The 23,072-nt window shown below is 40.6% G+C and overlaps 1 protein-coding gene and 1 long non-coding RNA gene across 2 annotated transcripts; one reads left to right on the forward strand and one right to left on the reverse strand.

The window, feature by feature from the left end:
- The first annotated feature begins 542 nt into the window (after positions 1–542).
- On the forward strand, positions 543–13,641 carry cfb (complement factor B). Its single transcript, XM_036933232.1, has 18 exons — positions 543–652; positions 1,166–1,378; positions 1,482–1,667; positions 1,872–2,054; positions 2,205–2,291; positions 2,476–2,618; positions 6,215–6,362; positions 6,597–6,725; positions 6,888–6,983; positions 10,024–10,161; positions 10,288–10,394; positions 10,861–10,990; positions 11,166–11,304; positions 11,943–12,022; positions 12,131–12,243; positions 12,613–12,742; positions 12,969–13,021; positions 13,258–13,641. The coding sequence occupies exons 1-18, from the start codon at positions 592–594 to the stop codon at positions 13,438–13,440; spliced, it is 2,319 nt and encodes a 772-aa protein (XP_036789127.1). The 5' UTR covers positions 543–591; the 3' UTR covers positions 13,441–13,641.
- A 1,502-nt stretch (positions 13,642–15,143) lies between these two features.
- Positions 15,144–20,671, reverse strand: LOC110534130. The gene is made up of 3 exons (XR_002475085.2): positions 20,324–20,671; positions 16,713–16,835; positions 15,144–15,962 (listed from the first exon to the last, which is right to left on the reverse strand). It is a non-coding gene; the product is annotated as an uncharacterized LOC110534130 (long non-coding RNA).
- Between the last annotated feature and the right edge of the window lie 2,401 nt (positions 20,672–23,072).

The following is a 23,072-nucleotide window of genomic DNA, read 5'->3' on the forward strand; positions in this document are numbered from 1 at the left end:
CATCATCCAGCCAAAGCCCTTGTAATATATGTTGAGGGGTTAAGGCAGTTCCCCGTATTGGCTGTTGCAACACTGTAACCCACAGTAACCCTCAATAGTCTGGTCAATCTTTCCAACATAATAACTATTGACTGTCCTCTAGCCACAGTTGTGTCAGAAGTTTGAGGAAGAGAGAACTTCCTCAACCGTATCTCAGACAGACTGAATTTAGAGATAATGAACAATCCTGAAATCATTACAGGAATTACTCACACACAGATCCAGAGCCAAGGCTAGCTTTATTTACTTGAGTGCACACTGTTGTGAGAAAAGCAGTCCCGACGATGAGTTTCTTATGGAAATACAAATAATGTTTCATTTAATAGACAATTCTGTTAGTTAGTCGCAGGCTCAAAACATTTTTTGTGAGTGTATGTCTCTTGTTGAGTGGGTCGTTGATCTTTTATTTGACTTGAGGTTAACCAGTGACAGTGTGCTTTTTTTTTTTTTTTTTTTTTTTTTTAAAGTCATGCCTTCCCCCTTATCCTTCCTACCTGTGTATAAATACACACTCTTTTGCAGATTGTATTACTTTTGGACCTGTGATTCACCATGATTCTTTCTGATTGCTGGAGTTTGTGTGCAGCGCTGCTGATATGTCCTCTTTATATGGGTAAGTGCCCTGACATGACTCTTACGTTCAAACTGCGGTTGTCTTCAGTTACCTTTTAGAAACGTTTGTTGCACATTTTTCCAAATTGTCCTGTATTCTGGATGATATAACAGGGGGCTGGAAAAAGGAAATACATGTATGTACTCAAAATGAATATATATATAAGAGGGATTTTTTTTAACCACTTGTTGTATTTGATCGTTTTGACTGGGTAATATTCAAAGTGGGATTTTACGTTTGGGGTGATTATATAAAAATGATTGGATGTCATAATGAACAACATCAATGATTATTGGGGTATTAGAATCCAAATACTTACACACACACACACACACACACAAAAACATCTTCAGCTTTGACCTTTGACTTCATCCATTCGGCTTCTGTATACTATGAAGAATTTTGATTTGACAAAATTCTGACATTTTCTGGTATTGTAGCCAGTTTCCCAACCTGGGCCCAGTCATGCCTAGGTGTAAAATACATGAACATCTTCCTGCACTGACCTCACAGGTGTCAGTGTTCTGTGTGAAGTCTTCTGTAAAGAGGAGAATGTGGGCGTGGAAGGAGGCCATTACACTCTTACCAAGAAGCTTGAGTATGGCAGTATGCTGATATACCACTGTCCAGAAGGGTACTATCCCTATCCAGCTTTAACTCGCTTGTGTCAGAAAAGTGGAACTTGGTCACCAACTCCCCATAAAAGGCCTGTACAAAAGTGCAAGAGTGAGTAACAATTCCTTGCGCTGGTATTTTTACTAAAAACAATATTTGAAATAAGCTAAACTCTACTTAAACACTGCTTCCTCCATATGTTTTCCCCCTTTAGTGGTTGAATGCCCAAACCCCTTGGTTTTGGAAAATGGTTCTGTCTTTCCTTTACAAATGCAATATTCTGTCAACAATGAGACCACATATGAGTGCTACACTGGGTACACATTACGTGGCTCATCCTCCCGTGTGTGCCAACCCAATGGGAAGTGGAGTGGGGGAACACCCATTTGCAGACATGACTGTGAGTAACAAACTATATCATCTCTCTGCCTCCGCCGCTCTCTTCCTCCTTAGGACGCTCTTTTTTTTGTTGGTCACACTGACCCGTTAGAAATGGCGCTCGGCCTCACAGCTTACGCACAGTACGTCACGCTATGACCTTTCTGCCTCTCTACACACCCTCCCTCTCTGTTTCCCGCTGACATTCTCCCACATTGTCTTACAGCAGGAGGTGGAGAGCGTTGTGCTGACCCTGGGATTCCGGCCGGTGCTAGGAGGTCTGTGTCAGGTTTTGGCTTTGAAGACAAAGTGACATACCGCTGTGACGATGGCTTACATTTGCTGGGGTCAAAGGAGCGTGTATGTCAAGAGAATGGCCAATGGACTGGGACTGAGCCTAAATGTTACTGTAAGGACCCATGAAGTTGCCCTAGACAATGACACCTTTGCAAGCAGCTCAAATATACCTAAAGATTGTCACGTACAGTCCAATTTCATAGACTGCGAGAAAGAGAGATTTAACCCTGTGGTTTGTCTGGTTCTTTTGTTCTGTTTGCAGACAAGCACACGTATGACACTGCACTGGAGGTCACGGAGGCATTCGGCAGTGCAATCAGAGAGAGCCTTCAGTTGGCAGCGCCCATCGGTAGGTCTCTCCGTAACAACCAATATGTGATGTTTATCAAGTCTTTATTCTGTTGTCAATATCACCATAAGTGTGTGACATATTTGCCAAACCTTTCACGTATTTTCCTTGCGGCACCATTCCTCACACACATCCTCTTCCACCGGTGATTGTCAAAGTAAGATATCCTGCCGGTGCCTTTCAGATGACACAGATCAGGAAGGAAAGAAGATCACGGTCGATAAAGCTGGAAAGCTTAACATATACATTGCTATGGACATCTCTGACAGCATTGAGGAGGATCAGTTTAACAAAGCAAGAAATGCTGTCAAGAAACTTATCACAAAGGTATGTTCACAGGTACTCACAAGGTACAACTATATGTAAATGCATTCGGCTATTTCAGCCATCACTGTTGCTGACAGGTGTATAAAATCGAGCACACAGCCATGCAATCTCCATAGACAATCATTGGCAGTAGAAGGGCCTTACTGAAGAGCTCAATGAATTTCAACGTGGCACTGTCATAGGTATGCCACCTTTCCAACAAGTCATTTCGTCAAATTTCTGTCCTGCTAGAGCTGCCCCGTTCAACTGTAAGTGCTGTTATTGTGAAGTGGAAATGTCTAGGAGCAACAACAGCTCAGTCGCGAAGTGGTAGGCAATACAAGCTCACAGAACCGGACCGCTGACTGCTGAAGTGCATAGCGTGTAAAAATGTTCTGTCCTCAGTTGCAACGCTCACTACGAGTTAAAAACTGCCTCTGGAAGCAGCGTCAGCACAATAACTGTTCATCGGAAGCTTCAAGAAATGGGTTTCCATGGCTGAGCAGCCGCACACAAGCCTAAGATCACCATGCGCAATGCCAAGCAGCGGCTGGAGTGGTGTAAAGCTCGCTGCCACTGGACTCTGGAGCAGTGGAAACGCGTTCTTTGGAGTGATGAATCACGCTTCGCCATCTGGCAGTCCGACAGACAAATCTGGGTTTGGCGGATGCCAGGAGAACGCTACCTACCCCAATGCACAGTGCCAACTGTTACATTTGGTGGAGAAGGAATAATGGTTTGGGGCTGTTTTTCATGGTTCGGGCAAGGCCCCTTAGTTCCAGTGAAGGGAAATCCTAACACTACAGCATACAATGACATTCTAGACGACTCTGTGCTTCCAACTTTGTGGCAACAGTTTGGATAAGGCCCTTTCCTGTTTCAGCATGCCAATGCCCCCGTACATAAAGCGAGCTCCATACAAAAATGGTTTGTTGAGATTGGTGTGGAAGAACTTGACTGGCCTGCACAGAGCCCATCGAACACCTTTGGAATGAATTGCGAGCCAGGCCTAATCACCCAACATTAGTGCCAGACCTCACTAATGTTCTTGTGGCTGAATGGAAGCAAGTCCCCGCAGCAATGTTACAACATAGTGTAAAGCCTTCCCAGAAGAGTGGAGGCTATTATAGCAGCAATGGGGGGGGGGGACCAACACCATATTAATGCCCATAATTTTGGATTGAGATTTGTTCAATGAGCATGTGCCTACATATCTTTGGTCATGTAGTGTATGTTATGTGGTTGCTAAATAAATTAGGTCGTAGCAGGGGATCCCTTAAAGAGATTCCCTGGTACTTTTGTATACTTTTTAGCCAGTGGTTCTGAAAGTAGCTCTCACAAGCCAAAAGTGGTCCCCGAAAAATGCGTACTACGTCACATATGTGCAGATATGTGCACCATGTCATTGCTTTCTCTCTTTTTCTCGCTCTGCTGTGTGTACACTTGCTAGCTGTCACTTTTCTCATCAATATACACACAATACCACATAATGATAAAGCAAATGTTTTTTTTTTTAAAGACATTTTTGTAAATCTATTAAAAATCTAATCTGAAATATCACATTTACATAGGTATTCAGACCCTTTACTCAGTACTATGTTGAAGCACAGTTGGCAGTGATTACATCCTCGAGTCTTCTTGGGTATGATGCTACAAGCTTGGCACACCTGACGCTACAAACTTGGGGTGGTTCTCCCATTCGTCTCTGAACATCCTCTCAAGCTCTGTCAGGTTGGATGGGGAATGTCGCTGCACAGCCATTTTCAGGTCAACCCAGAGGTGTTGGATCGGGTTCAAGTCCGGGCTTTATCTGGGCCACTCCAGGACATTCAGAGACTCCTGCGTTGTCTTGGCTGTGTGCTTAGGGTTGTTGTCCTGTTGGAAGGTAAACCTTCACCCCAGTCTGAGGTCCTGAGCACTCTGGAGCAGATTTTCATTAAGGATCTCTCTTTACTTTGCTCTGTTCATCTTTCCCTCGATCCTGACTAGTCTCCCAGTCCCTGCAACTGAAAAACATCCCCACAGCATGATGCCGCCACCACCATGCTTCACCATAGGAATGGTGCCAGGTTTCTTCCAGACGTGACACTTGGCATTCAGGCCAAAGGGTTCAATCTTGGTTTCATCAGACCAGATAATCTTGTTTCTCATTGTCTGAGAGCTTTTAGGTGCCTTTTGTCAAACTCCAAGCAACCTTTAGGTGTCTGTTACTGAGGAGTGGCTTTCGTCTGGCTAGTCTACGATAAAGGCCTGATTAGTGGAGAATTGCAGAGATGGTTGTCCTTCTGGAAGGACCTCTTGATGTCACGCCCTGACCATAGAGAGCCCTTGGTTCTCTATGGTGTTTAGGTCAGAGCGTGACTAGGGAGGTGTTCTAGTCATTTTGTTTCTATGTTTTGGGATTGAGTATGGTTCCCAATTAGAGGCAGCTGATTATCGTTGTCTCTAATTGGGGATCATACTTAAGGGTTCCCTGTTCTCACCTGTTTTGTGGGATATTATTTTGTGTTTTGTGCACGTGCACCACGTATTCACGTTTCGTTGTTAGTTTATTTGATTTATTGTTTTGTTTTGTTTTTATTAGAAAGTTTCACTTTCTAATAAATATGTGGAACTCAACATTCGCTGCGCCTTGGTCCGTCTCTCCTCACGAACGTGACACTGGAGCTCTGTCAGAGTGACCATTTGGGTTCTTGTTCAGCTCAGTTTGGCAAGGCGGCCAGCTCTAGGAAGAGTCTTGGTGGTTCTAAACTTCTTCCATTTAAGAATGATGGAGGCCACTGTGTTCTTGGGGACCTTCAATGCTGCAAATATGTTTTGGTACCCTTCCCCAGATCTGTGCCTCGGTTTTTACTCTTACATGCATTGTTAACTGTGGGACCTTATATAGACAGATGTGTGACTTTCCAAATCATGTCCAATCAATTGAATTTACCACAGGTGGACTCCAATCAAGTTGTAGAAACATCTCAAGGATGATCAATGGAAACAGGATGCACCTGAGCTCAATTTCGAGTCTCATAGCAAAGGGTCTGAATACTTATGTAAATAAGGTATTTCTGTTTTCTATTTTTAATACATTTGCAAAAATGTCCCAAAAACTGTTTTCGCTTTGTTGTTATGGGGTATTGTGTGTAGATTGATGAGTTGAAAAATGTATTTAATCCATTATAGGATTAGGTTGTAACGTAACAAAATGTGGAAAAAGTCAAGAGGTCTGAATACTTTACGAATGCACTGTATATGGCGAGGGGCTGAAGCTTATTGTTTGAACTCAAATTGGGCTGGCCCACGTGAGGAAAATGTAGGCAAAATGGCACAGCACAGCTTCCAGAAAAACAGTTATTTTGTGGCGAATTTGAGGTGAAACAGTAATTCTGCTCATAGATGATGTATTTATGAACTACACATTGACACATCCAGCCCAAAGTGGGAGGTTTAAAGCATACTTAGTATTCGCAAAAGTTCCAGAGCAGGTCTTCTTAACCCTTAATGTAGGCACATAACACAAAAATGACTGACACTATGCCTTCAGTTATTGTTCACCACAGTTTTCCACTCACATTCTTTGACACACGTCTAAATGTAATTCTGTCCTGCACCTTGTGCTTTCACAGGTCAGCTCCTTCGCAGTCAGCCCAAATTACGAAATCCTTTTCTTCGCATCCGACGTATTCGAAGTTGTCAACATATTGGATTTTTTGGGAGAAAAAAGAAAAACACTTGAAGATGTCTTGGCTGACTTGGACAACTTTAATTATGGAGGTGAGCAAAGATTGACCTTGCATGTATTTACATCATCATCATTGCCCAAACTATACACTCAACCAGTTATCCATAAACTTGACAAATAGTGTGTGTGTGTGTGTGTGTGTGTGTGTGTGTGTGTGTGTGTGTGTGTGTGTGTGTGTGTGTGTGTGTGTGTGTGTGTGTGTGTGTGTGTGTGTGCGTGCGTGCGTGCGTGTGTGCGTGTGTTTGGGTGTGTGTACTTTTTCACAGATAGACAAAATGTTGGGACCAATCTCAACCTTGCTTTTAAAACCATCCTGGAACGCATGGCTATCCAAAAACAACGGAATGAAACTTTATTCAAAGAGGTCCACCATGTCCTCATATTTTTCACAGATGGTACTGTACTGTAGTACTACTTGTCTATGTATAGTATTTGTTTGGAAAGTATTTGACTTGCATTATTGATTGCAGCTTTTTTTTTTATCCTTTTTTTTTTAAAGCTTCTGTTCAGCGTTTTGGTCAGCTCAGTAATAATCTCTTGACTGTCTTTTCTTGCAGGTGCTTTCAACATGGGGGGTAGGCCAGACGACACAGTGGCCAAAGTCAGGGAAATGGTCTACATGAATCAAAAGGAAGAAAGGGATAAATATCTTGGTGAGGTCAAAGTCATTTGTGTTGTCATGACATTGGTATTTTATTAGGATCCCCCCCATTAGCTGTTCCTAAAGCAGCAGCTACTCTTCCTGGGGGTCCACACAAAGCGTGAAGCATGACATAATAGAAGAACATTAATAGACGAGAACAGCCGAAGGACAGAACCGCATTCAACGACAACTTGACCTTCTAGTCTTAACTATTCATTCCCTGTATACAGGTTGTCTTTCTAACTATAGACTGACCCAGGTCTACATCATGCACACAACAGTTGGCTCGAGAAGGATGATCCAAACATCAATGGTTTGTGGCACTGTACAATATTCAAATCCATTCGAGCCGGCTACCATCTCAAGTATATCTTTTTTGGGGGAACAACTTATTATTTCGTTTTGTAGAATAAAAAAAATGTGTGTGTGGAGGGGGGGGGGGTTACAGGTACAAAACCCATTGAGGGATTGGCATATTTGAATCATCAATTAGTGACGATTTCCGTTTCAAGACAGACAAGAGATGTGTCCATTCTAGTCTATCAAAAGCTTTTTCTGCATGGAGAGATAATACAACCCAAGGAGCTGTTGTTTCTGATGGAGTTAGTGAGAACACTGGGGGAATCCCTACCTTTTTTTAATAGAAGCTAAATTAGTGATGTGTTCACATTTCTCCCAAATTAACTTTTGTGAATAGCTGTATTAATCATTTAGCGCAATAGTCGACCTAATTGATTCCAAAATGTTAAATAGACCTAAGGAGGAATACCATCCCGTTCAGGAAATGTGCCTTTATTCATGCTATCCAATGCCTTTTGGAGTTCATTGAGAGAGATTTGGGCTCCCGGCGAGGTGGCTTCCTTTTAGAAAGGACTTAGTCTGGCTTGGTGTAGATTTACAATCAGCAGTGTACAGTTCTTTATAGAAGTGAGAGAATCTTGGAGCAATCTTATAGTAATTCCCCTGTTTCAGATTTAATAGTTGCTTTATCAGTTAATTGATCATTACTGCATAGCCTGTTGGCCGGTAAACAACTGGCTATGCAGTAATGGAGAAATGGTCGAGTCTTACTCAATGGATGGCAAATTCTGCTCTGTCTTATCAGTAAATTATGTTTTGTCTTGACTTTCGAAAGAGTAGTAGCTACCTGGTCTGAAAAGAGGGTTTCTTGAGAACGCTCTAACACGGTTAACAGCATTTCCAAATTCTTTCAAGTAAAAAAAGCCATATTACAACATATGTTGTATAATTGCTCTAGAACCTCTTCGTTCATACACCACCGTGTTATACAATAAGACCGTGACAAGAAAAAAGACAACTGTCACACAGTGGCGGAATAAATTCAACTGCACGTATGTTTGTTTCATCAACATCTGTCCGGTGAAGTCCACAAAGCAAATATTGCAGCATGGTCGAGCAAGTTCATGTTTTTGACAGTTTACTAAATAAATAACGACTGATTTAGAACCATGGAGTTGCAGCAAGGCAGCACAAAGACGACAGGAGCACTGCCTCCGCTATTCCAGCACCATTCCTTTTTTTTAAAAAAAAAATTTTTTTTTTTTTAGATATTAACATTTGAGGTAGGCTATTTGATCACACCGGTAATAGATACGTTGTGTTACTTGTGAGGCAGAGGTGAGTGAGCTTACATTTAAATAATTAGCTTTTTATTTGTTATTTTCTGGGCTGATGGTGCCTCCATCTGACTGTCAGGCTCAGTGGAGGGAGAGAGCAGCAGACTGAGGGTCCGCCTCTCTCAACATCCCTCTTCTCTCCCTTTCCTCCACTGACCAAAAAGCCTCTCTCAATATCCCTCTTCTCTCCCTTTCCTCCACTGACCAAAAAGCCTCTCAACATCCCTCTTCTCTCCCTTTCCTCCACTGACCAAAAAGCCTCTCAACATCCCTCTTCTCTCCCTTTCCTCCACTGACCAAAAGGGGACACCGTCCTCCAGCGGATGCCGAAACTCGAGTGGCACTGCATTATTTCTGCCTCAGTGCAAATTCATGTTACTCCTATGAACAGAGAAAGTGACATTTTCCTCAATACGAAGAAATACCCAAGGCGCTAATAATATCAACAACGTAAGCTTATAGATACACTTTCCTTCTCATTCATTACTGCTGCAGTGCTTGTTGTAGCGCCGAGTGGAAATACTTATAAAAGTGATTGAATAAAATGTGTTGACAGTGCTGAGTAAGAACTTAAACATGAACTCACTCGTAAAAACAGAATCTCTTTGCTGTATTCGTTGACAGTCTCTCTCTCTAGTCTTGGTTTTAAACATTTTGAAATCTCATATTATCAACTTTGCTGTAGCTTTCTTTTTATGCCTGCTACTTTACTGCAGGCATTGTAATCTGAGCCATCCGATTGGCCAGCTGTAGGACTATAGTGCATTTGATTTGCTCTCTGGGCCAGCAGATTTTGTACCTTCAGACACATGAAATAGTTCAAAATGGCACAAGTTTGCCTACCCAGAATACAGTGCTGCTGAATCGGGTGCACCTACCACCAACAGCCTGAGATTTCTTTTTAAACAAATAGGAACACAAGGCTTTATCGTTGTTTGTTTTTGGTGACCAACCAAGAATGCCTTGGAGATCAACCAGTCGATTGCGACGACCGGTTGGTGACCACTGCTTTGAAAGTTGAGTGGAGTTCAATCTCGTGCTTCTCTCTGTGGGCTGATATTTCTTCTGCATGCATGGCAGTCTCGGGGCTACGGTGCGTCCACGCAGGCGTGCAGCTTAGAGAGAACATTGGCCAATCTTCTTTATTAGAACCAAGTTATAGTATAGGGCCTGGCTGCAAGCAGCAGTTTGGATGAAATGATTGAGTAACATTTTTGCAGCACTCGTGCACACATGGCGTGCGGTCTGCTCAGCATGTCCGTTAATTCATAGTTATTTTGCAAAAGAAAGCCACACGTTTCAATATGCCAACAGAACCAGAACTCCTAGGTCTATTACCTAAGTATGTGAATGTTCTTGATTCATCTAATGCCTAATGTTTTGGGTACTTCCTCTTGTTTTTTGTTTTTTTAGATATCTATGTTTTTGGTGTTGGAAGGGAGATCTTTGATGAAGATATCCAGCCACTTGTGACAAAACGGGATAATGAGGACCACTACTTTAAACTAAAGGATGGTACAGAATTGGAAGAAACCTTTGATAAAATAATTGGTGAGTCCTTCTAATTTGACCAGCAAATATGGCAGTGTGTCTCTGCATGGACTTTGTTCCCTCAGAGAGTGCTATATTTGAGTGTCTTTGTGTCAGTGTGTTGAGCCACCTCTCTCCTCTATGTAGATGAGAGCAAGGTTGTGGGTCTATGCGGGCTCCATAGAAACTACGATCGTGACACCGCAGACACCATACGTGTAAGATATCCCTGGATGGCAAGGATTGGCATCCCGGTAATTACTCATGCCTCATTTTTCTAAATGGAAACTATTTGTAATGCTTGATTATTCATCAATGCACCAGTGGCCTTTCTTCATGATCATATTTGATTTAGTGTGCCGTGCACTGTGTTAAGGTATCATTACCAATGCAATACATGACAGCTGTACTAAATTAGTTTGAATTCCAATTAGAAATGAATTGGATAGCTAGCCAGCAGATCTCGCCTTTCATTTTAGGCTGGAATTCAAGCATCACTCGTGGTGTGTTCCTGCAATGCAATATCTCGGGTTGTTTGTGCTTTGGGAGAGTGATAAACGACATTATGGCTGACAAACCTCCCAGACTGTATCCTGTCCCATCCCAGTGCACACCAAGATTGACATATTGTTGACCTTTTTAAATGAGATATTGATGCAAATGCTTGCATGTTGTCATTGACGGTATTTATGTTCAACCTCTCTCTCCTGATCCCGTCAGCATGAGGATGGACGTTATGGTAAATGCATGGGGTCTCTGGTCACTCCCCGCTTCATCTTGACTGCTGCTCACTGCTTCAGGTTCACAGACACAGCAGATAAAATCAAGATTACGATTGGCAAAAATGAAGGTGCAACCAGCCACTCCTCCAAAAACATTTCCACTTACACCCAAAGTTTTTTTTTAAACTAGTACAACTTGTTTTTTCATGTGTTTATCGTCATTGCCAGAATATATGTCAGGATGCCACAACTATTCTAGGAAATAGGTTTGCTAATGTATACTCCGGTCCTGTCCCCTAACAGTTCTAACAGGATCACGCCTAATATTACACCCTAATTATGATATCAAAGCCAAAGAGAAAGAGGGGGTAAAGGAGTTCTATGATTATGACGTAGCTCTCATCGAACTGAAGAATGATGTGGATATCTCTATCAACATAAGGTAAGACACATACGGTCAGGTGGCACCCTTGATAAAGACGAGCAAAAAAGACTATGAAACAAATCCTACAAATACTGAGCTAAAATACATTGGGAAATTATTTTTTACTAAAACAATTGCTCAGAGAAATAGATTTTGTTGGAAAATAAGTAATATATATGTTTGTTTTTTTTTTTAACGATGGGGGTATAAATTATTGGCACCCCTGTTTAAAATACTCCAGCACCCTCCTCTTGTGAGGATAACGACACTGGGCCTTTTTCTAAAATGTTTTATGAGATTGGGGGTACATTGGGAGGGATCTTAGACCAACTTGGTTAGCTTTTTGAGATTTACTTGTTGAACAAAATCTATTTCTCTGAGCAAATGTATTAGTAGAAAAGACTATGATGTTCACACAAATTGCATACAATATAGCTCAGAATTGGTATCATTTATTTTATAGTCTTTTTTTTGCTCATCTTTACCAAGGGAGACAATCATTTGACCTCTATGTGTTATGATGCAGAAGGAACAAGAATGAACACAGTGATGAAGTTTATTTTTTGTATGTATCTTAATCTAAGTAATCCAGCTGTTTGGAGTAATGTGTGAAACACAGTTTCTTTCATGAGTTCTTACTTTACTGTCTTCCTCAGACCGATTTGCATACCTTGCACCAAGGAAACAAGTGGTGCTTTAAGATTGTCGGGAGAGGAAATCACCTGCAAGCAACAAGGTGCAATTACAGCACACAGCCTATCCATCAAGATGCACACAGCCTGATATAGAAAGGTTCAATTAGGCACCGTATGTTACCTCGTCTCATGTATTTCTCTCCTTGCAGAAGAGCTCTTGTTAAAAAATCCAATTGAAGAAGTCAGTTTCATGTCACATGATAAGGACAGGGTAAACAATAATGATAAGCGGAGCGATGCCAAACTTAAGCTCCTGGATCAGGTGAGTGCTTGTATGATGTCTGACCACACAGACAGACCCACCCACGCACGGGTCACTTAAAAATGTCCCTGTTTTTGGAAGAAAAGCACATTTTTGGTCCATTAAAATAACATAAAATTTATCAGAAATACAGTGTAGACATTGTTAATGTTGTAAATGACTATTGTAGCTGGAAACGGCTGATTTTTCAATGGAATATCTACATAGGCGTACAGAGGCCCATTATCAGCAACCATCACTCCTGTGTTCCAATGGCACGTTGGGAATTTTTTTGTTGTTATTTTCTTTCAAAAACAAGGACATCTCTGTGACCCCAAACTCTTGAACGGCAGTGTATGTGTCCCTCTCTCATTTTTCTCTCTCGTGCAGAGGGCGAATTGTATTGAATTGGCTACTAAGGTAGATGGCATAACATCAGATAATCTGAAGGATGTTGTCACTGAAAACTTCCTGTGCTCGGGTGGTCGTCAACCTACTAGAGATCATGTTGCCTGCAAAGGTATGTTTAATACATAATGGAACATTGTGTGATGCACTCACTGTCTAAGTTTGTAAAAAAAATATTTAAAAAATCAATGGATTGAGAAAATCTCTAGTTTTAAAACAGTAGTGTTGTAATTTCCTAAAAGAAAAGGGTCCCATTACTTCGTCTTACGTTACCACTTCATTGTGTGTGTGTTTGTGTGTGTGTGTGTGTGTGTGTGTGTGTGTGTGTGTGTACACAGGTGACTCCGGTGGTGCTCTGTTTAAGAACTATGATGATTATCGCACAATCCAGGTTAGAGACACTTATTTACAGCAGATACATCGGCACTAGACACCACCTACAGAGGCGAGCAGTAAGAAAGTGGCAACTTTCTGTGCATTTGCCTCGTACTTTTTGCTCTATCCTTTTGTGTACATGGGATTTTACATATTTATTTATGCAAAATGTATTTGTAAACCTCTGGGGTCTCCTGTAATCTACAGTTGATGTACATGAATTAGTACTGACACCGCTTCCATTCTTCAAAGGTTGGATTGATCAGCTGGGGCACCAAAAATCTGTGCCCTGATGGTGACAACGATATCCAACAGGAGTCTAGCGATGACTCCAGAGATTTCCACATCAACCTTTTTAAAGTTGTGCCATTTCTGAAGAAGCATCTGGGGGATGACACACAAGATTATGCACCACTTAAGTTTTTAGACAAATAGAGACAGCGCTGAAGGTGTGCGTTCTTAACAAAGTTTCATGATCATGTGATTATGTCGTTCTGGCACTGAACATGATCATGTGTCCGAAAAAATAGTTTGCTGAACTGTAGTTATCAATGAAAGTGTGTTCATTAACTGAATTCGAAGATGAAAGTGTGTTCTTTGCTGGTGCTGATAATAAACTCAAACTCGTTAACTGAATTTTAAGATGAAAGTGTGTTCTTTACTAGGGCTGAGGAACTCATTGACTGAATTTTAAGATGAAAACGTGTTCTTTACTAGGGCTGAGAAAGCATACCCTTTTCGCTGTATCCCTTCTGTGTTGGCCATAGTGCATACATATGGTATTGTCAGTCGGATCTACAAACACCAAAGCAGCATCAGGATCTGGTCGAAGGTCCGGGACCGGGGACAGGACGGGACAGGACAGGGGGGGTGGGGACTATACGGACACTCCTGACCTGCAAAATGGTATTTAGTTTAAAAATGTGCTAAAATGAGTGTTAGGATTAAGGTTAGTGTCACGTTTAGATTATGGTTAGTAGTTTTCCAGGTCAGAAGTTTCCTTATAGGACTTCCCAGGACATGGGGGGTTGGCATGTTTCTTTTTTTTGTTTAGTTTATACAGAGAAATCATTGTGTTTCCAAAAGTAGAGGAGAAGTCATACTCAGACAAGTTTAATTAAAGACATGTCAGACTTCCGTCTTTTGAAGGAAATCTTATATTCTGGGTTATATGATGGGATAGACAGTTCAACCAAACTCATGATACATTTTTTGTGATATTCTTCGTGAATACTGTATATGCCACCATTATTATGTAAATGTCAAAGCTGAAGACATTACAGAGGTTGAAGATAATATCTTCAGCCTAGCACAAAGGGGACCTTTGAAGCAGAACTCTTTATGATAGTCAAGTTTTCTCCATTGCTCCTGTAGCCATAACCACTGCTGTAAAAAACAACAATTGCATCATAGGACATCATTGCAATATTAATTGAGCAATATTGTACTGGTCATGTCTTACGTCGAGATAAATACAGTAAGTTAAGCTAGTTAGCTAACTCAAACCTTTAAGCTAACTTTAACATTACCTCAAGCAAGACATCACTCAGCCTGTTCTCATAGACTAGATGTAACATAGTAAAAGTACATCCGGAACACTCAAATTAGTATGATATTATGTTTGGTATGGTTACATAAGACAGAATGTTACTTAAAAGTGGAATGGAAAGACTAGGAACTAAAGCTAAGCAAAGAGATGTATTCAATCCACTAAACATGTGCATTTAACATAGAAACATCGCTATTTTTAGGAAATGTTTTTTAGTGGTATGGGTCGTGCCATCTTGAGTTGTCATAGTAAAGACTGATGCCAATACGTCATTGGCAGGTTTAAGCAAATTGTGAGTTTTGGTGAAGGGACTGAAAGTGAATGGTGCCACCTCACCTCTACTGGCCCTGAAGTGTTGGGAATTGTAATTTTACTAGGCATGTCAGTTAAGAACAAATTCTTATTTTCAATGGCAGCCTAGGAACAGTGGATTAACTACCTGTTCAGGGGTAGAACGACATACTTGGGATGTGAACTTCCAACCTTTCTGGTTACTAGTCCAATGCTCTAACCACTAGCCTACCCTGCCACCCTAAATGTTGTGGAAAATTCTTACACAGGGACACTCGAAGTCAATCTTAAATGAATCATTGTTTATTGTCAGCGTGCTGGAAAGGTTCCAACCAACTCAATGCACCATAGTACACGTCTGTCAGAAGCTCCCCTGGGACAGTCACAGCAGTTGTCCTATGTACGGGCTATACACAGACAAGTTATATTTGCATGATTTAGCATAATCAATTAATCATTACCATGTTGTTTCATTCATGTGACCGACCAATACTGTTTCATAACATGTGACAGACCAACACCTCACGAGGCTTCTCCACTCTAAGCTGAGATCTTGAAACTGAGATATCTTTCATTTGTTCTCAAAACACGGTTGTTTGTTCTCAAAATAACATTTGGGCGTACTGCCAAATTGCAGCTACTGATAGGTGTGATTTGTCAGTCAGCCACTTGCAAGAACACAGAAAATTGTTATTAGAACAGCACATGAATAGAACACAGAAATTGGTTGTAAGAAAAGCAAACGTTAAAATTCCCATTACATTCCATCCTCTTATGTGTGATAACCATTCAATTTTAACGTAAGCATTTACATTTTAGCTTCTATATCAAAATATTCTATACTCTATGAAAGTAAGGGAAATCAACAAAAAAACAAAACAGACACTTCATCATTTCAAGACCTTCATTCTGCGTTGTACAATCCACTTAGTATGGTAATACTATAATCATAATCAAGGTTGTACTTTATTAATGGGAGTGAGTATCCAAAATACACAACGGATCTGTAGATTCAGAGGTGAATAAATATCTTGATGTTAACCATTGTTTCCATATTTCTTTCCACACTTGGGTTGCGTTGACCTATGTTTTCACGAACTGTCCCTGGGACATCCACCTAGTCAAAACATAAAACCCAGTTGTTTAACTTGCTCACCAGTTCAGTGTTCCACATAATGTAAACAGGTTAAGGGTTTAGATGACCTCACTCTCAACTTGCTAAAAGGAAAAGAATCGGAGGAAACGGGGGGGGGGGGGGGCTCATCCAGAGTTGGCATCTAACTATTTCACCATCCTCTGGAGGAGTAGAAAACAAGATAGCTGCTGAAATCTTATCAGCCAGAGAGGCACATCGCATGTTAATAACATTTCACAGGGAAGAGAAAGAGATCACGTAATAACAATTTCACACCAACCTTGCTAATAATGAGAATGTAGCTTGGGCTAACCTTGTAACAATCTAGTGTCTCTCCTCACGTTTTTAGGGCACAGCTCTGTCTCTAGAAGTTTTGCCTTTCCAAATCAGAATCAGAATTATTGATATATTATCCAACCCAAATTTAGAATGACAGTCCTTAATGCGTCACGTTGGTTCTGTCACTTTAATTTAAGACCCTCACTTTTCTCATCACTCGTGGTAATGACAGATTGGTATTTCAATGCATTGTTAGTCTAAATCACAACATTTTGCAGTGTGCAAACCTCCACAATCAACCCAAATAAACCATTTTGGACAAGCCTAAATCAATTACGGGCACTCATTCTTCCTTTCCTGACGTTTCTTCATGTTCTTCTTCAGATAGTGTTTCAGTTTGTCCTTTTTAATGGCACATGTTCAAAGTGGATGGCCCTTGATAATGTCTCTCACCTGAGCCGCCACTGTCCTTTACAGTTCATTATGTCCTTGTCCATTTTCCTACCAGGACACCAGCAGCATGAGAGAAGTTTGGACTGGATCTCTCTCCATGCTCACGTGCACCACATGTCGCTCCTGAGAGAAAAAACATGGGAGAAAAGGCAGTTGATAGCGCGTCGACTGCTGTGTACAGGTTGCTGGCTTGGACTCAGGTCTCACGGTAGAAGTGGTGAAGGACCATACTGAACACCATTTTCACAAATTTCAGCCGGTTAAGGGGGGGGTTGAGGATCACACTGTTCATCGACCAAATTATTTTCCATTCATCTAGATACCAATACAACTTGTATTATCTCTTGATAACTCCAAAAATCAATAACTGCATCGCATAAGGTAATGGTAAAATAGACTAGAGACAGCTTCTCGTGGTCTGAATCACACAAAGGACTATTGATAAATGATAAAATTCTTCTTAGTTATTTGTTTTTACATAGCCCATAAACAAAATCTCCTATCTTCCTAGTAAGGGAGATCAGGCCTCACCAGGAAGTCAGAACTGAGGTCCGAGGTCAGTCAGCCCTATTAAGTGAGTGTTATTTTTCCTGTACCTCAGACATTATTTAAAGATAGTTCAAACATTTTGTGTATCAGGTTTACATTGGGTTATTCAGTACATTTCTTCTAATCAAGAGAATTGACATGTGTGCAACCAAAACTCTGACAATAGAAACTTTCATGTGTGTACAACATTCTTTCTAAACCGTGAAAATCCCACTAAAACAAACAAAAAATACCTCACACTTCTAAATCAAACAGAGTATTAACCACTAACAAATATGAATTAACAGGTGGGTTGTGTGTGGGTGCTGGCATGTGAGTGTCAAAAATCATAGGGTAACACAAACAAAATGGCCAGGCCTTGCTTAATTTTTTAGGTTCCTTAACAGCTGGATACAGGCACTTTTAACTGCTCTCCCAAGGCACCTGCCTCAGGAAGCCCTTTCAAAGGGAGATATACAGAATCCTTGATAAACATGAAAAAATACTTGTTAGTGGACATTCCATCAGTCCTGAAAGAAAGAAAATAAACATGTACTTAGTTTTCACTATGCTACACTTTAATAAGTCCTAAAAATTCTTAATTGAATCGAGTTTACTGCATCTTGGGCAGGAAGTCTTAATAAACCCATGCGTATACAGAAATATACTTCAGACACATTTATACTCAGTCATATCAGATGCTACGGTGTCCCGTATAGCTGAATCTTAATCTTTTTGACCTGTTGCATTGACATACAATTATGTACAAACTGTCCCTAATTTCCCTACTGTGTCTCTCACAGATTTTCGAGTTCAGTGTGTACTGAACCTTGTTCCACAGGAAGGTTATCTCTAATCCAAACAACAAAGATGATGTAAACACAAGAGCAGTGGACCAGGCCTTGAAGAGTGAGCAGCCTCTAATTTAATATCAGTCCCAATGCTCAATCGCTCTGTTTTACTCCTTCAAATTACAAAAATATTCCATTATTAGATTGCTATCTGAAAGCCAATTACCATTATTTGTTACTTTCACTAGTCTCCATAATCTGTTTGCTTCTACTAAAACCCTGCAGGTTCCAATAGGAATACCTCATCACTACTGCTTATACCCTCAAACCACATTTAGCCTTTTACCCTTTTGCAAGGGTTAAAACAAAACATAACAAACATGATAACTTTCTCCATATTGGAAGGCATTGTTTTCATTTTAGTATACCTTCAAAAAGTTACTGTATTTTTATCACCAATCTCTGTTGGATATTCAGTTTCTACTTCAATATTTATTAAAATGTCTGTTATTTTAAGATTGATATGTAATGCTTTGGAGGCATCCATATGAATTAACTGGGTTGCACTGTCTCAGTCCCCAGTAGATGTCGCACTCAGTCCATAATAAGTCTGGCACCTGAGATAACAGGGAAACAGATGCAGCATCCATTTAGCCTACTCACGAATTGGTTTAGAACTTCATCATTTGGGATATTAAAAAAAATCCATCGGGATTACAATAAATATTTTTATTCTCTATGTTTGGTTGGTCAGGGTGTGACTCAGGTGGGAAATTCTATGTTGTTTGTTTCTATATTTTGGCCGGGTATGGTTCTCAAACAGGGACAGCTGTCTATCGTTGTCTCTGATTGGGAATCATACTTAGGCAGCCTTTTTTCCTTTCGCAATTTGTTGATAGTTGTTTTCTGTTTAGTGTTCTGCACCTGACAGGACTGTTTCGGGTTTCCCTCTTGGTTTATTTTGTTTGAGTGTTTTTTTGATCCAATAAAATCATGAACCCTTACCACGCTGCACTTTGGTCCGATCCATCATGCAACGAGAGCCGTTACAATGGGCTTATTGCAAAATGCATTACCAGGGTGGAGGAAATCTTCTAAGCAGTTATAGTTTTTATTGGTTAAGGGTAAGTCAAGTCCTGTACAATGTTGTAACCTTATCATACAAATGATCCATAAAGGGACCACTTTGAACATTCCTCAGAATAGTTTGTCACCACTCACGTACGTCTATATGTGGGTGTGCTAGTTGTATATTATTATAATTGTTCTATTCTTACTTAATCAGATCATCTTAATAACCCATTATACAAATATTATGTTACTTTCTCTAGTAACCCATTATACACTTGTCACATCACACATTCCTCCTCTAGGCTAGTGTTCTATTCATACAGGGGTTTAGATATTTACACTAGTTCTATTTAAACTGCATATTCGGAAATGGTTCTCCTCTTTCATATCTCCATCAAACTCCACTGATGAGACATGTTATCTAAAGTCGTGTTATCCTCGTTACCAACGAGTCATGTTATCCTAGACGTTAACGAGACATGTTATCCTCCTTACTAACGAGACCTGTTATCCTCGGAGACATGCTATCCCTGGAGATTTCGGAGACACGTTATCCTCTACCTGTAGATCTAACGGCGGTGTTGGACAGACCCTAGATAATGTTGCTAATCAGCTCACACAGAACAGGTTGTTGCATTCATTCACCTCTTTCACACGTAAGTTAGTCCCCTGACAGCTCCCATTCACTCAATAGCTCAATTTCAAACCTCTTATTATTCACATTTCTTTTATCCGCATTTTTCTCAACTTAGTATCTCCATCCAAATTCCAATCTTATTAGTAATAATTTCAATCCATCTATAATCCAAATTTCAATCAGCGTTTGTTTTCCAAATTTCAATCAGCCAAATTCCAATCAATTTCAACGTTCACATCCACATTCACTTAGTACTATTCCCAAACACACTCAGTAATCTCCTCATTACCCACGTGTATCGTCAACGAATCTCTCTGTTACTTGCTATGCACATAAATAACACCCTGTTTTTTTGTGGCTACATACCACATAGACATATCTTCTAAACACCTATAGATAGCTGTCAGCGGGGGTTTACAGAGTACGGTTGCCCTCGCTCTAGTCTTCTCTTAAAACTAGTGAATAGTCTTCAATCTATAAGACTATGGGTACCTTTTTACGTGATACTCACCTTGATTTCTTTTGTTGTACTCCCCCCCCCCCCCCCCCCCCCCCCCCTGTTTTATTAATTTAAATTGACTTACTGAAATAAGTTGCCGTCCCTCAATTGTTCGTGGGTGATGTGTCTCCTCCTGGGCAGCTCACAGTAAGGATCTGGACTGGTCCTCGTCCTCTTTTGGTCGGACAGGAATTTCCCTCACGCTTCATAAAATGCGCCTCCGGTTTTCCTCGCAGACCCCAACTGGAAAGCTCCGCAGGCAGAAATATTCTTACACAGGGACACTCGAAGTCAATCTTAAATGAATCATTGTTTATTGTCAGCGCGCTGGAGAGATTCCAACCAACTCAATGCACCATAGTACACATGTCTGTCAGAAGCTCCCCTGGGACAGTTCCAGCAGTTGTCTTATATACGGTTATACACAGAAGTTGTATTTGCATGATTTAGCATAATTAATTTATCATTACTTTGTTGTTTCATAACATGTGACAGACCAACACCTCACGGCTTCTCCACTCTAAGCTGAGACCTTGAAACTGAGATATCTTTAGTTTGTTCTCAAAACACGGTCGTTCATTCTCAAAACAACATCTGGGCGTCCTGCCAAATTGCAGCTCCTGATAGGTGTGATTTGTACAGTCAGCCACTTGCAAGAACATAGAAATTGGTTATTAGAACCGCATATGAATAGAACACAGAAATTGGTTTGAAGTATTGAGTCTGTGCAATTAACTTTTGATAACAAGCCAAATAGACAATTAGCCAAAATGAGACAAGGTAGTTAGCTAGCTAGCCTGCTTAATTTAGCTCTTCTCTTGTCTTTATGTTAATGTTTTCTTTGAAAGCTGTACAACATAAAATTGAAGAGCATTTGTCATTGGGCTAAAACGAACTGGCTAGTGATTCGATATGTAGCTAGCCAGCCAGAGAATGCTGCTGTTAGGATTGCTCTTTTACCAGTAAAATGTAGCTAGCTATGATCCCAATAGCTATAATTAGCTAGATAACTAAATAGCTAGGTATCTCACTAGGTTGTTTATCTGTGAAATGTCATATGTTTCCTACAAATAATAGCTAAGCCTGCTGCTGTTAAGTTATGTAGCCTAAGCCTGAAGCCTAACACTTATGACGATGATAGATAAGTGTTACACAAATCAAAATATATTTGAGATTCTTTAAAGTAGCCACCTTTTGGCCTTGACAGCTTTGCACACTCTTGGCATTCTCTCAACCAGCTTCATGAGGTCGTCACCTGGAATGCATTTCAATTAACAGGTGTGCCTTGTTAAAGATACGTTTGTGTAATTTATTTCCTCCTTAATGCGTTTGAGCCAATCAGTTGCGTTGTGACAAGGTAGGGGTGGTATACAGAAGATGGCACTGTTTTGTAAAAGACCGAGTACATATTATGGCAAGAACAGCTCAAATAACCAAAGAGAAACAGTACATCATTTCTTTAAGACATGAAGGTCAGTCAATCCGGAAAATGTCAAGAACTTTGAAGGTTTCTTCAAGTGCAGTCCCAAAAACCATCAAGCACTATGATGAAACTAGCTCTCGTGAGGAAGGCCACAGGAAAGGAAGATCCAGAGTTGCCTCTGCTGCAGAGGAGAAGTTCATTAGAGTTACCAGCCTCAGAAATTGCAGCCCAAATAAATGCTTCAAAGAGTTCAAGTAACAGACACATCTCAACATCAACTGTTCAGATGAGACTGCATGAATCAGGCATTCATGGTCATCAGACCGGTGGAAATCTGTCCTTTGGTCTGATGAGTCCAAATTAGAAATGTTTGGATCCAACCGCTGTGTCTTTGTGAGATGCAGAGTAGGTGAACGGATGATCTCTGCAGGTTTTGTATTGAAGTCAATGTACCCAGAGAAGGACAGAAGCTAGATGTCCTCTGGCTACACCACGGTGCTACACCATGCTACTGAGGCTACTGTTGACCTTCAATGAAAAACAGTGTTTTAATCAATTATTTGGTTCAAAACGTGACCAAGATCTGACAGGTAAGCCAATGATGCGCACATACTTTCATTACAGTATAGCCTAGGCAGACGAGCCTAGGCAAATTCGAGAAGGCATAATTAATTTCAACCAACAAGAGGGCTTTGTGTTGGAGCCTATTTCTTCCTTCTTCCTACTACCTGTTTAACAGACAAAATTAGGCTATTGGCTGCTATATTCACAGATTTGTCAGTCAATTCCTCCACCCACCGTGCACTCTTTAAATAGACTACCTTCTTGTTGGTTGGTTGCCTTGTCAGTGAAGGGCTGTTAAAGTTAAAACCAAAACTCAAATTGAGAGTATGCCATAGGCCTACCTTTTTATTAAAGAAAATGTCAAAAAGCATAGGCACTACCCCCTTAGCTTTGTTCTGCGATGCTTTATGCTAGAAACAAGCTATAACATACCCGAGAAAGATGTGCCTCTGAAGCATATGGGGATATCATTGTTTTGTTTCTTCGACAATTCAGAGGCTGAGCTACAACCTTATATAACTGAGGAGACAAAACATTTACTTTGCTTGGGGAAGTAATGTAATTCTGTCACTATCCGTTGAGCTAACGTAGGCTAATGCGATTAGCATGAGGTTGTAAATAAGAACATTTCCCAGGACACAAGCATATTGGCTATTGGCAGAAAGCTTAAATTCTTGTAAATCTAACTGCACTGTCCAATTTACAGTAGCTATTACAGTGAAATAATACCATGCTATTGTTTGAGGAGAGTGCACAATTTTGACCATGAAAAATTATTAATAAACAAATGAGGCACATTTGGGCAGTCTTGATACAACATTTTGAACAGAAATGCAATGGTTCATTG

This window comes from Oncorhynchus mykiss, chromosome 10 (assembly GCF_013265735.2).
Source record: "Oncorhynchus mykiss isolate Arlee chromosome 10, USDA_OmykA_1.1, whole genome shotgun sequence".
NCBI classification, from domain to species: Eukaryota; Metazoa; Chordata; class Actinopteri; order Salmoniformes; family Salmonidae; genus Oncorhynchus; species Oncorhynchus mykiss.

Bases quoted from the DNA above. Each gene is read 5' to 3' on its own strand.
- cfb (XM_036933232.1), top strand. From the start codon at position 592: ATGATTCTTTCTGATTGCTGGAGTTTGTGTGCAGCGCTGCTGATATGT. The intron at 653-1,165 runs GTAAGTGCCCTG...CTGACCTCACAG, and splicing joins GATATGTCCTCTTTATATGG to GTGTCAGTGTTCTGTGTGAA. The intron at 6,984-10,023 runs GTGAGGTCAAAG...TTGTTTTTTTAG, and splicing joins AGAAAGGGATAAATATCTTG to ATATCTATGTTTTTGGTGTT.